Consider the following 14,264-nt stretch of genomic DNA (forward strand, 5'->3'; position numbering starts at 1 on the left):
TTTTAAAAGGTGGAACACCTTATATTTGACAAACTGCTTGAGTGTGTTCCTAGAAATGGAGTTTGTACAGACTGTGTAACTGACATGGAGTAACGTTAGATTTCCTGTTTTTCAGGGGGATAGGCGTGAGAATGACGGAACCAGTGTATCTCAGCCCTTCATTCGACAATGTACTGCCCAGCTACTTATTTTTACAGGTAAGTATTTGTCAAAGTGAAATATTTAGTGACACCGAAACATACTTGTGTGAACTATTTGAAATCTAAGGGTTGGTTTTTTCCATTTCTATTAACATAGTTTTCTCTCATGTATTATATATTTTCTGAGCTATGCTTGCTTAAATAGTAACAAAAAGCTTAGTAATCACTCTCTTTCTTTTTCTCAAACGATTTTTAACTACCTTTTCTCCCTTCCTTTGCCCAGCGGTGCTTTAATCACTTATTATAATTACTGCTTTTTCCACCTCAGAATATTAATTCCTAAATAATGCATGTGTTTGCTGTACATGTGAGTGTTCCATGTCTAATTTTGAGTTGAGATACAAGTGGTGTGCTGCTGACAGGTTTTGGTCAGATAGTTAGGACCAGACTGTGATGTGACGGGTCCTTTGTTCTGCCTTGTCCAGCCTGTGTGTATTCTCAGGGACACTGGCTCGTATGATTCACTACAGTCTGCTGGTTAGGTGGCATTATTACTGTTACTAGTCTTATTATTATTCCCACATAAGATGAAGATACTGAAGACCAGATCTGGTAGATCTTTCTTGAACAAAGTCATGCAGTTGGTAATTAATGGCATCTGAACTCCAACCTAAGTGTGGGTGACATTTGCTCTCTGATCTGCTTCGTGTGTAACCAGAAGTCACTTTATAAATCCAGAGATGAGTTCTGGTGTGAACAGATAGAAAAACAGATTACTTTTATCATCTAATTCCACATTAGTGATGATGTAAAACATTAGGATACATAACCTAATGTATTATAATTATACATGATTATATAGATTCTTCTTCAGTGGTCTGTGCCATCCCCCCATTTTTTTTCAAAGTTTGGTGTGCTGGACTCTTTGAGTATGTTATCACAAGCCTCCACTGGCTTAGAACTTAAGAACACTGATACCATTTCTTGAGTGATGTTCAGTAGCCAATGAACTTGTGAAGATGAGGTCGTTCATAGGGTGACTGGCTATAACCCTGTGAGCTGAGTTAGGCAGCTGTTAGCCTTTGACCATTCTGTGTGGTCACTGCAGGTACTTTACAGATACATACAATTATACACCTTGTATGGGGAAAATCCCTGAAATTTCTGTTTTTTTTTTTTTCCTGATGCCTCTTACCTTGCCTTTCTCTGGAAACCATTATCCCTAAATCTGTACTGTTTGTTGTTTCCAGCAGCTAATGAAAAAGCTTCACTTTGTGTGGGAGTGGGGGTGTAAAGGACTAGTGCTAATTCTTTCTCTCTCTTTGGCACTTGAAGTTACACAAGGATACACGCTATAAAGTTAATGGGAATGTTGCACACAATCATGAAAATTGTAACTGTGCAATATTATTTGGTTTTTCAAAATCAGAAAGGAAACTTTTGAATTGCTGAAACACAATCCACAGAATTACAAAAATATCCTTAGATGCCCTTCACTTGAAATAATTGACATTTAAAGGTTTAACACTTAAGTGATGCTTTCAGTTGTATTGTAGATTACCTGAAGTCAAAAATGGTGCTTGAAACTTAATCTTCTTATTGCCTGGTTTCTGTAAATAATTGATTTTAGAGCCAGATGAGGATGGATGATCTGAGAGCTTTAAGTAAGTCCTGCTGCCTGGACCCCTACCACCTGAATGGGCTAGGGTGGGCCCTGGGTCAGGATAGTGAAAAGCTTTCCCAGGTGATTTGAATTTGCAGCCAAGGTTGTGAATTACTGTAGCATTGCAGTGGTGCACATCTGGCTGGACTGTCAGAAGCATCTGGGGGGGTCTGAAAAGCACTGTTGCCTAGGCCCTGTTGCCAGAAATTCTGCTTAAACTGTTCTAGATGAGAAACCGCACGTTAGAAAAGCAAAACAAACAAAAACTCACCAAGCAATTCTGTCATGTAGCCAGGATTGAGAAATACTGTAGAGAAAGGTAGTAGACTAAACTGTTCTAGGAGAACTTTGTCATCATTTAAATATTTAAGGAAGCCTTTCCACTTGGGCTATTACATGATTTCAACTTATTGCATAACCACCAGGTTCTCATTGTCTTACATTTGATTGGAAATTTGTCCTCTTTGGCCACTGCGTTAATGTTATCTCTATTAGGAGTGTGGGATGGCCATTGACTCTAGGTAAAGAATCACTGAATCTCCAGTAGCCACATGTGTGTTTTAGTGTTTTTATATTGGAGTTCAATTTTTAAATATCTTTGAAATAAATTAGACTGTTGAGAAAAAGTACCTGTAACAGGCTGGGCTTTTTTTCATGCACAGTGTGGAGGGACTGCTCCTCAGGTGCTGGAATCACTTGCTCTGACTTTAATGCTTCATTGATGCACAGGGAGGGGAGAGCTTGCTCACTGGTGTCTCCCTTCTCACCGTTGATTTTCTTTTCTGAGGTGGTGAGCTTGGGTTCACTTGAGATCCTTGTAACCTCCTCCCAGTTCTTGAGTCCATGCTAATAATGGACCTAAGTGTTCTGGTGTGAGAATGCATTGAAACTTTTAAACTTAAAAAATAAATAATCCTATGCTTGTGAGCCTTTTTTTTTCTTGCCAAGTAATTAAAAAAATGAATTACTTTGTGGTATTATTCTGTCTTACTTAAGGCTGACTGCCATCCTATAGTAGCAGTTCTTATACAATTAATACTAATAATGAATTAATGAGTTAATAAAACTTACTGCTATAGATGGATTGTATAATCTTAGAATATATTTCTAGGTGCCAATCAGAAATAGCTAAATTTTTTTCCACATTCTACTTTTCTCCTACTAGAGTGTGGAAGTGGTAGGAGCTAGGAACCTAAATGCGCTTTTAGTGGCATTAACAGCCCCAAATGAGGATTTTTAAAGGGGAATTAGATGGTGAAGCACCTGAAATTACAAAATTTTTTAGATTTTCTGGGAGGAAGATTGAAAGTTTTCTCATATTTCTGAAGTCTCTGACCTCCTAAATATTGAGAACCATTGAAATAAGACAGGACAATATGCTTTTTTTTTCCTGCCAAATTGATTGGGGAGATGTGTCATGCATGTGTGCGTCTGTGTGTGTGAATGTCCTGTGGGATCACAGGTTGCCCTAAGAAATTGTGAATTTCCTGACTCTAGTATATTTAGAAAAAACACTCTTGGCAGAGGGTGCTGTACTGGATTACCTACAAAGGTTTCTTTATGTTCTCTGATTCTGAAATTTAAAATGATGTGGAGTTGTTGATAATTGATTGTGATAATTGGTTGCTATTTTCCCCCCGCTGTAGAATTTGCCGTCTGCTGTGGTAGCTCATGTTCTGAATCCTCAGCCTGGAGAGCGGATTCTGGATTTGTGTGCGGCCCCTGGAGGCAAAACCACACACATTGCGGCACTGATGCAGGATCAGGTGAGACCGCCCTTACCTTCAATCTCTCTGCTTGTGCTGGGTGCAAGGATTTGTTGTGTTTCATTTTGTTTTTGTACAAAGGCGTCTGTTTAAACAAGCACTCCTGGAAGAAGTGCTTGTCTGAGTGGCCTGCAGTGTGCTGGGAACAGGGATGTGCTGGGAAGAGGGATGTGCTTTCAGTGGAGGTGCCAGAATTGCTTCCTTTGGGTGCTGTTATTGACCAGTTGAGGATAGATCCATTTTTTCAGACCAGAATTATGTGCTCTGAATGCTTGTTTCTCTACGTTCTATTAGAAATTACTCCATTTCACCTCAGCCTAATCAAGTGATCAGATTTGCAGTGTCAGTGGCTTAATTTATAATACCCTTCTTGTTAGAGTCGAGTGTAAAATATACTCACATTTCAGAGTGAACACTGAATGAGATGTTTGAGAAGCTCCATCATTCTGTGGGACTAGACTAAGTGAGGAGGAAAGTAGGAGGGAAAGAGACCAGAGCAGTGGGGATGGGGGCAGGATGTTCACGTGGAGCTGTTTTGCAGGGCCCGATAGGACTTCACCTTTACTCCAGTGATGGGAAGTCACTGGGTGTTTTGGGCAGAAGAGTGATGTAAGCCGCCTCCCTACTTGCCTTGGCTGCAGCTTTGAAAACAGGCTGTCAGAGGGCAAGGGCAGGAGCAGAGACGCTTAGGAGACGGTAATTCAGGGGAGAGTCGTGGAGGTGGTAAGAAGTTGGTCAGATTCTGGATGTGTTCTTAAGTTGGAGCTGTTAGGACTTGTTGATAGATTGGATGTGGGTTGTGAAAATGAGAGAATTATTGGGTTTTCGGCCAGAGGAACTGGAAAGATGGACTTGCTGGATAGGGATGACTATTGGGAAGAGCAAGTTTTACAGGGAATAATCAGAAATTGAGTTGTAGATACATTAACGTGAAGTCCTGTTAGATTTCCAAGAGATGACTTTGAGAGGCAATTGGGTATTTGAGTCTGGAATACAGGAGGGAGGTCTGGATTTGAAATAGCATTTTGGAAGTTACCAACTTGTAGATAATATGTAAAGCCCTAAGGCTGATGGGGGTGGCAGCAGAAAGTAGTAGGGGCCAGAAGACTGAGCCTCAGGGGTGCTGTGTGCCAGCATTCAGGGGCTGGAACTGAGAAGGACCGGCCAGGGGCGTTGGAGGAAACCAGAGCAGCCTGAGACCCTGGAAGCCCCATGAAGAAAGGGCTTGAGGAAGTCGGGGAGAGCAGCAGCGGGAAGTGTGGCTGCCGGGCCATGCGAGGTGAGGACTGAGAGCTCCCCGTGGAGTCAGCACCTAGTGGGTGGTGGGTGGCCCTCGCATGAGCAGTTGCAGTGAGTGGACATGCTTGCTTGGATGGAACATGAGAGGAATCAGAGGAAGCGAATCGGAACAACTCCTTTGCAGGGTCAGGAGACGTTTGTACCAGAGAGCAGAGAAATGGGGCTGCAGTTGGAGGGTGAATTCATCTTTTGTTAAGATGAGGGAAATAACAGTGTATGCTAATAGAAAAGACAGATTAAAAGGGGAAATTGGTAACACCAGATGGAACAGGGAAATTGCTGGAACAGTATCTTTGAGTAGGTGAAGTGGGACATGAGTTGATGCTCAGGTGGCTCAGGTGGTAGCAAGAGTTTATCCGTGGAAACAGGCGGGGAGGCCGAGGACCTGGGTACAAGTGTTGGGCTGGTAGCCGTGTAAGAGACTGGGAGTCCTCTGGTTGTCCTCTCTTCCTCTGAAACAGGAAGCAAGGTCATCAGGTGAGAACAGGGATGAGGAGGAAGCGGTAAGAGTTTGGAGAAGGTATGAAGTATTCATCTAGGATCATGGGAGTGAGAATGGGCTATGGGTACATCTTAATTCTGTTTTGCAAGGAGGGCCCCATGAACACAGTGGTCATGAATTTATTTTTATTTTTTGTATGTTTTTAATTGAAGTACCGTCAGTTACAATGTGTCAGTTTCTGGTGTACAGCACAGTGTCCCAGGCACAGTGGTCATGGATTTAAAGTCAGGTTAGTTGGCATAGTGACGCGCCTTTTGGCTGCATGGGATAGACATGGAGTTGGCGAAGAATGAGGTTTAACCACAGCTGCGTTTCTGTGTGCGGGTGTGGGAAACAAGCGTGCACGTTGAGGATGTGCATTAAGGGAGTGCATATAACGTGCTATGGCCTCTAAGCCGGGTGAGGAGACCAGCAAGGACGTGAGAACATTGCGGGCCGTGGATCTACTGTCACTTCTTTAAATTAGCTCAGGTTTATATGGCAGTGAAAATTCCTGTGGGCCGAGGAAACTCAGCAGTTGTCTTCAAGCACTAATTTCTAAGTAAGGAAAAATTTACATACTTGAGGTAGGACTTTCTGGCTTGGAAATACACTTCCATGAGGCTAATTTAGCAAAAGCCCTTCTCTAGCTAATTTACTTGATAGAAGATACACTATTTCCTACTCTCAAAAGTGCCAGATTTGGAACTTGATCAGAGGATACATTTTTGATCTGTTTGATGATTCTTAGGTATTTACCATCCAGGGGTTTACAAGCAGTCTTGTACAGAAGGCAGTAGGAACTCTTACTGTGTCAAGGATGGGATTATAGCTTTTCCCTTTCATGAGTGCAGATCATTTTAATTATCCAAAGACTTCTGATGAAAATTGTCATTACTTACACATTAGTGTTTAACTATTAGAATTTCTGAAACATTCACAATGTCTCAAACGAGGATAAGAATGCGTAAGTCTAAAAATTTATATTTTCAGTAAATACATTGAAGATCTAAGCCTACCATCTCTGCACAATGTGTGTGTAAATACGTGTATAGAATACACACACCATCTATATGAAGTACTATATATGTGTACCCTGTGTGTGTGTGTACACACTGTATGCTGCATATAAACACACACACTCACACACACATACACTTGCAGCAGCACTTGTATGACCTAATAGGTGGCCTTAGATTTAAGAAAGAAAAAGATATTTTTTGTTTAAATTTTGTGGAATTGATACTCAGGGTTCATTAGAGGAGACACACTTGCCTGTTAACTTATATGACTCTTGTTTGTCCAAAAAGAGTCTAAGGTGATAATAGTAGAAACTCTTTAAGGAAAAATGCATTGAACACCACCAGTGTGTAAAGTGAAAAACACAAAATAAAAGGGTTCATTTTATGAAGTTGTGGTGTTTAATGCAAACCATTTTTCAGTTTTCCTGGAAGTTTAAATGTGAAGATTATATGCTTTGAGGAAGGGATAATTATCTGCCTTAATTTATGGTGTGGTATTGATTGTGTTTGCTCATAGGCATTTTATTCTCTCTAGTAAGAAGTCTTTCCAAAGGGAGGCTGGATGTTGTAGGTGTGTGCATTTTCTGCTGGTTTTACGGTGCTGTGTTAAAACCGCCACAAAGCCTTGGTGGCGTACAGCTAACCGCCTGGCCAGCTCCGGGGTCTGTGGGTTCAGCGGTTCCCCGCTGGTCTTGCTCTAGGACCCGGTCAGCTGTGGGTTAGCTGGAGGTTCTGATGATCTTGGGTGGCTCATTCGCTTGGGTTTGGCTGATGCTGGCTTACTAAATGGCTTCAGTGGAGGCCACTGGTGGGCCCTGCCTCTGGTCTGTGTGTCCCCTATCCTCCTGCGAGGGCCGGAGCATGCGCCCAGCAGCAGGCAATAGCTGAGGGTTGCCAGTGGCAGGGGACAAAGCAGAGGCAGCCCGGCTGTTGAGGCACTGCTCGCTGTCATCCTCTTGGCCGATGCAAATCACATGGCCGAGCCCGACTCGGGACAACCAGATGTCGTGGGGTGAGTGGCACACATGGCTGGGTGCAGAATTGGAGCCATTTAGGCAGTCTCCCTGTGGGCCAGCGACACAGACCCTGAGCCAGAACTGAATCCCAGATTTTGTTACTGCTTTGGTTTGTTTTTTTATATTAAGCAAATTTTGTATCAGTGTAGCCTCCAGTCTTGTACTTTTGTAAAAGCAGCCTTCAGCCAGGGCAGTTTCTCCTTCACTGTGGTACGTTTGAACCTTATTCTGGTGGTTTTTTGCCTGCTTTTCCAGTTCAACTCACTTGAAACAGTTTTCCTGTTTGTCAAGGTATACATTGGCTCTATGATGACGGCTAGTGCCACATATAGGACCGTAATCCGCACATTTTCAGTATCATAGTCTATGCAATCCATGCATGTATCGTACAAGGAGGAACAAAAGCAAAAAAAAAAAAAAAATCCAAGGCTTCATATGTCACCATTTCCGTGGTACTGTTTCACAGTACGCTTTGAAATATCGTATGAATGTCACAACTCATTCATGAAAGGGAAGCCTCTTATCTATTGATTTTGACTTAACCAAAGTGTTACCATATAGAAATGTTTTTGAACTACTTTTTATCCCAGTCCAGAACATTTTGCTGTGATAATACAGGCTTACGCTTTTCTGTCTTTGGTTGTCAGATTTCACATGAATTTTGTTACATGATTATAGCTCAAGATATTGGGTTGAAGATTGATTTTGCAGGTGACATTCATCTGTAGCGCAAAGGACTAGAAGGCAAATGTCTTAGAACATTAGTTCCTGCTCTTTCAGAGGTGAGCAAGGCACACCAAGTTGGTGATTTGTGGTATTTACCACAAATGGACATTTTTAAGTTTCTGTAGAAGATTGCAAATGCTACTCTTGGTTTTGGGTTTTATTGATTAAAAAGTAGATGAGCATTATAAGAAAATTAATTACCTGACAAGATTGTGTTCTTTAAAAGGAAAGAATAATAAGTATTGGATATAAATTTGATACACATTTTGAAGATGAATTTAGCTGTAAAACTGGTGGTAGGAGGAAAGTGGGGAAGACTAATTGTTCATCAGTTTTTCTCCTTATTAATAATTTTCATGATTGCTTTGGATTTACACTTCTTTATGTTCTTGTTTTATTTTGTTTTATTTTTTTTTTAGGGAGAAGTGATTGCGCTGGATAAAATATCCAACAAAGTAGAAAAAATAAAGCAGAATGCGTTACTGTTGGGGCTGAATTCCATCAGGGCATTTTGCTTTGATGGAACAAAGGCCCTTAAACTTGATGTGGTCAAGGACACAGAAGGTGAGTTAAATTTTATCTTAGGCTTCTATAATTGGGATTTATAAACAGTCAGATTTTGCTACCTTAAGTCTTTTTTTTTTAATTTAATTTTTTATTGAAGTGTAGCTGGGATTAACACTTTAATTGAATTGAGGGATAGACCATGCCCGCTTCACACTGATACTTAAGGGAAAAAGCTGGAAACTGTAGCCATGAAGGCAAAGGGCTGTCCCTGGGATTGTTTTGACAGAGACAACAAGCCAGTGGGAAGGATCAGGTCCTGTTCTCTCCCTCTCTTGTTTATCCTCCTCTCCCTGGTCCCATCACTTCTCTGCTTCCTGTTGGTGAATCTTGAAGCCAGCAGGCAAAGGAGAATTGTAGTTCACAGAGTTCTCACCTCAGCATCACACAGCAGAGTAGAGAAAGGTAGGTTTGGAGCTCAGGAAAATAGAGCTTAATAACTAGCATAGTTGGAGCAGAATGGATGATCCCTAAAATAACTTCAGACGTGTGCAAGAGTTTAGTATATGAGAAATTAGTATCTCAAATCTAGAGGAAAGAGTAAATCAGTCAGCAAGTAGCTCTAAGATGATTTTTTATTTTGGAGGGTAGGGGAAAGGATTGTACACAAAATTAGCTTCAGAATGGATTAAAGTTTACTGTCAAGAATTAGACTGGGAAGGGGAGGGTACAGCTCAAGTGGCAGAGCATGTGCTTAACATGCACGAGGTCCTAGCTTCAATCCCCAGTACCTTCATTAAATAAATAATAACTAAATAAACAAACCTAATTACCTCTCCCTTCAAAAAAAAAATGGAGCAGGGTTCAAAAAAAAAGCAAGGTTCAGCAAATGTTGAAAAAAAGAATTAAACTGGGAAAATGACTAGAAGCAGATATTAGCTGAACATTTATTTGGTTTAACAATGAGGATGATTTTAAAGCGTGAAAGCAAGGATAGACCTCAACAAGGAAAAAGATAAGTCTCAGTAGAAAAACTGCAAAGACAAAGAATGTGACCATATAAAGAAAAAAAATCCAAATGGCCAATAACATAATTAACAACTTTGATGAGGATTTTGGGAAAAATCCACTCATGATAATGGAATTGTGAATTGGCATAGTCTTTCTAGAGGATTTTATCAGTATGTATTAAAAACCTTAAAAATACTTGCTTATTTGAAAAGATACGTCTTTGGAGACAGTAGATAAGAAAGCAAGGATGGTGATAGATGGAGATGAGCTAAACTGATAAGAGCTTGTGCAGTGAGACACAAGCAGAAGGTTATCGTGGGGTGAGACTTGGACTGTTGCAGTGGCTACTTAGGCAGTCAGCTAGCTTTGTATAAAGCGGTCCACAATAATACCCTACCTTGAGTTGGAAATAGCATAAATATATAAGCAGACCCGTGTGCTTTCATGACTCTCTCCAGTAACGCTAAATAGATCAGAGGTTGGAGTGGAGAAAGCTATTTAAGTGGATACATAGGGAAATCTGTGGAAGATTGGATTCGGGGGGATACACACTCCTTCTAGAAGCAAGGAGACTGAGGTACCGTAGAATCAGTATGTTTGACTAGAACCTAAAATGCATACTTTCTTTTTCTGGCGCTGTCGGCAGTAGGAATTACTAAGAAAAGTATCAGCTCTCAGAATGACTAGACTTAATTCCAGGTCCCAGCTCTGATGCATTGTGGCTTCTGACAGTCAGAGGACCAGGTTTCCTTTGATTAGGCCTTGGCTTGCACTGCTATGTCAGTAATCCCAGAATAATCATATCTGTAACCTTTTTACACATAAGTCTGTTAGCTCAACCAGCTACTTGATTGAAGGAAGGAACAGTTTTTCATTACTTTCCATTCTAGGTTATGATTTTAAATTCTTGCTAATTGCATCTATCTTGGGAGTTTTCTGTTCTAATAGGGCAGATAGCAAGTAAGTTTATAATTCTCTTTATAGGAGAACCTCCATTCTTACCAGAATCTTTTGACCGAATTCTCCTTGACGCTCCCTGCAGTGGAATGGGACAACGACCAAACATGGCTTGTACTTGGACTTTGAAGGAAGTGACATCATATCTGCCATTGCAGCGAAAACTCTTTACTGTGGTATGTGAGGATACTTTTCTCTGCAAGAAAGTAGACCTTCAGTAGTTTAATGTCTTAAAGATTGAGAGCGGTGTTCTTAGCAGCATTATTCACCATCACCAAAATGTGGGGAAAAACCCAGGTATCCATCGAATGGATAAGCAAAATGTGTATACATACCATGGAATATTACACAGCCTTAAAAAGGAATGAAATTCTGATACATGCTACATGGATGAACTTTGAAAACATCATGCTAAGTGATATAAGCCAGACAGAAAAGGACCAAATATTGTATGATTCTGTTTATAGAAGGTAACTAGAACAGGCAAATTCATAGAGACAAAGTACAATAGAGGTTGCCAGAGGCTGGAGGGACCAAAGAACAGGGAGTTTGTGTTTAATTGGTACAGAGTTTCAGTTTGGGTTGATGAAAAAACTCAGGAGATGGATAATGGTGATGGCTGTACAACTGGTTGTGTGGGTGTACTTAATGGCACCAAACTGTATACTTAAAAATGGTTAAAATGGTAAATTTTGTGTGTACTTTACCACACACACAAAAATCTAGAGACCCCATTTTCCTTTTTGTTGACTCACTCATTCATCAGAGGCAATAGTAGAATTTCTTCTCTGAGACATTTAATGAATTTCAAACATTCTGCTTGATGTTAAAAATAGAGGATTATTAACATATAGTTACCAATTGATGTAAAAAATTGGATGTGAAATAAAATTTGTATAGGGTTCCTGGATCATCTTAGTGAATTAGAAATCGGGAATCCAGTAGAGGCAGACACATTTCATAAAACTGGGACATGACAGCATCTGGTGCAGGATGTAGAAGAACTGTAAAAACGTAGCAAATCTAACTGGTCTCCAGGGTGTTTCAGAAGCCCAGATAGAACATTTGAGAATTTCTCTCTATTTTTGCAAAAATGATTTTGTGGATTTCACAGGATGTAGACACTGTTTGATCAAAGGAGACCTCATCATTTCCTCTTAGCTCTAATTATAAATGTGAAGGTACATCAGTAATGGATACAGTATGATTGTCCCATCTCTAAAGCTGTCTTTGAGGACATTTCTATTCAGGCCTCCTGGTGTCTCCTTTCCTGCACAAACATGGCACTGGTGGTGGATTGTTTAACTTCTTCTTCTGTACAGTCTTCAAAGACTACATCCTGGAAATTTAAACAGCAAGCAGCAAACAAGTAGCTGAAACCCACTTTGACCCAAGGGTAAAATTAGGACACTGCTTTAAGAGACTTGGTTTTTTGTTCTTTTTGGCTCATTGCAAAAAGAAATTTTAAAAGGCTACAAAGGAGATGCGTTGATCTCAAGGGAAAGGAACAGCTGACCGTGTGCAAGAGAGAATTTAGAATAGAGCATTTTGTTGTTGGGCAAGGATAGAAATTAACTGAGAATGTGGACACATCTTGATTTGAGCCATGGCTCCTCCACATAAATTACTTTAGGTACATTGGTTTCCTTATTTGAGAAGTGGGGATAATGACCCCACCTGATAGAATTACCTCATTGGAGACAGTTACCATACCTCACTCATAGTTACAAGGATTTATTATGTAAGGTGCTTGAAACAGTGGCTGGCACACGGTAGCAAAATTTAATTTTGATCAGTGTATTCTGGTGAAGAAAGCATAATGTACACTGAAAAAATTTTTTTTCTTAAAACTTAAAGAAATTTGTGAATTTGAAAAGAGAAACTTTAGTTATTTTGGAACAAGTTCATTTTCACATTACATCTATTTCCTGAACAAATACTCACGGGGCACTTCCTGCATGTAATACGTGATTCTAGGTGCTGACAATACAGTGGTCAGTCCCTGCCCTAATACATGGGGTTTCGATTCTCATTGCAGGGGTAGGGGAGTGAACAAATAGGTGAGTAAGTTACTTAGCATATTACATGGCAGTCAGTCTGTGGAGCATACTGAAGAAAGGGCATGCCTGATCAGATTAGTTGAAAATTTACATCCAGTGGTCAGGGAGGTCCCCACTAAGAAGCCGAAATACAAGCAAAGATAAGAGGATTGTGAGGGAGCAGGCAGCGCAGGGAATGAGCTAGCTCTCCAAGCGGGGCAGACACCTTGAGGCAGGGCGGGCGGTGCCCAAGCAGAGAGAGCTGGGTACACAGGAAGAAAAGGTAGCTAGAGGCTTGCTTTATGCAGGACCTTGAAGGCCCCTCTGAGGACATGGACTTTGCCTTCCAGCGATGATGGAGAATGTTTGAAGGGTTTTGAGCTGAGAAACGACAGTTCTAAAAGCACTGCTCTTGCTACTGAATGAATGGCAGGAGGGCAGGGAACAGACAAGGTAAATGAAGAGGGAAACTCTTGGAATAATCCAGGTGAAAGATAATGAAGCTTAGAGCAGGATGATAGCAGTGGAAGTGGTGAGAAGTGGCCGAATTCTGGATGCATTTTGAAGGTAGAGCGAGTAGAATTTGCTTGATGGATGGAGAACATGCGAGCAAGAGGCATAAAGGATACTCTGAGGTTGCGGGCGGAGCCCCTGGGAGGACGGGAACCCTCCAGTAGGTTTCAGAGGAAGACAGCACTTCAGGGTGGGACACATCGCATCCGATGGTAAGACTACTAAGGCAGCTGAATATATTCGCACGGAATTCAGAAAGGAGTCTGGCCTAGAAATGTCAATTTGTGAGTTTTCCGAATAAAAATGATATCTGAAGCCGTGCAGCTGAATGAGCGTATTTGGGAAAGTCCTGGTCCACGTGGACTAAAACAGCTCCAAGATAATGAAATGCATCTAGTCTGGAGCATTCTAATTAGAGAAAGAATCCTGGTCCTACAGGACATCATTTATTTATCCCAAATGCTTGAAAAAAGGTATCATAAATATATTTTTAAAAATCCCCTGAAGTGTGGACTTGCTCTTGTGATACACAATCTGGTCACATTTTTCTCTAGGCAGTTCAGCTGCTGAAGCCAGGGGGCGTGCTGGTTTACAGCACGTGCACCATCACACTGGCGGAAAATGAAGAACAAGTGGCCTGGGCCCTCAGGACGTTCCCTTGCCTTCAGCTTCAGCACCAGGTAAGAGCCATTGCAGCTGCCTCCGTGTAATCTGCTAAATCACAGAAACTTCAGTGCAGTGATAGTCAACAGTGTTATATGAAGAAGTATGCCAAGTAAAACTTCTGAAACAGATACTGCAGTTCACAAGAATGTTTCCCTAATGAGATCCCTTCTAGACTGCCCACAGGATTTTCAACATCCTGGTAAAGTTTCCCCGTGTCTTCACTCTTTGCCACAGTGTTTAAGTGCCACAGGGCTCAGGTGTATGTGTGTTACTCCTTTATTTTACTTGTGGCTCTTGTTCACGTTAGTCAGAGTTTTGTTTCCAAAAAATTCTGCCCCCACCCCCCCCCGCTACCCCCATCTCATATTTTTCTGATGGGAAAAATGTTGAACATTTTTTCTCATGTCACATCAAAGCCCAGACAGGCTTTAGTTTAGTAACTGGGATGTCAGAAGTCTAGC

At 41.1% G+C, this 14,264-nt stretch overlaps 1 protein-coding gene across 2 annotated transcripts in view; it reads left to right on the top strand.

The window, feature by feature from the left end:
* NSUN6 (NOP2/Sun RNA methyltransferase 6) overlaps window positions 1-14,264 on the top strand; it is a 49,501-nt gene that overhangs the window by 23,132 nt on the left and 12,105 nt on the right. For both annotated transcript variants that reach the window (XM_045505012.2, XM_074358078.1), the window contains exons 6-10: window positions 116-197; window positions 3,450-3,569; window positions 8,533-8,677; window positions 10,613-10,761; window positions 13,692-13,817. In XM_045505012.2, the coding sequence (XP_045360968.1) occupies window positions 116-197; window positions 3,450-3,569; window positions 8,533-8,677; window positions 10,613-10,761; window positions 13,692-13,817 (622 nt within the window). The remainder of the gene's footprint in view (window positions 1-115; window positions 198-3,449; window positions 3,570-8,532; window positions 8,678-10,612; window positions 10,762-13,691; window positions 13,818-14,264) is intronic.

The sequence above is a fragment of the Camelus bactrianus genome, chromosome 35 (genome assembly GCF_048773025.1).
Source record: "Camelus bactrianus isolate YW-2024 breed Bactrian camel chromosome 35, ASM4877302v1, whole genome shotgun sequence".
Classification (NCBI taxonomy): Eukaryota; Metazoa; Chordata; class Mammalia; order Artiodactyla; family Camelidae; genus Camelus; species Camelus bactrianus.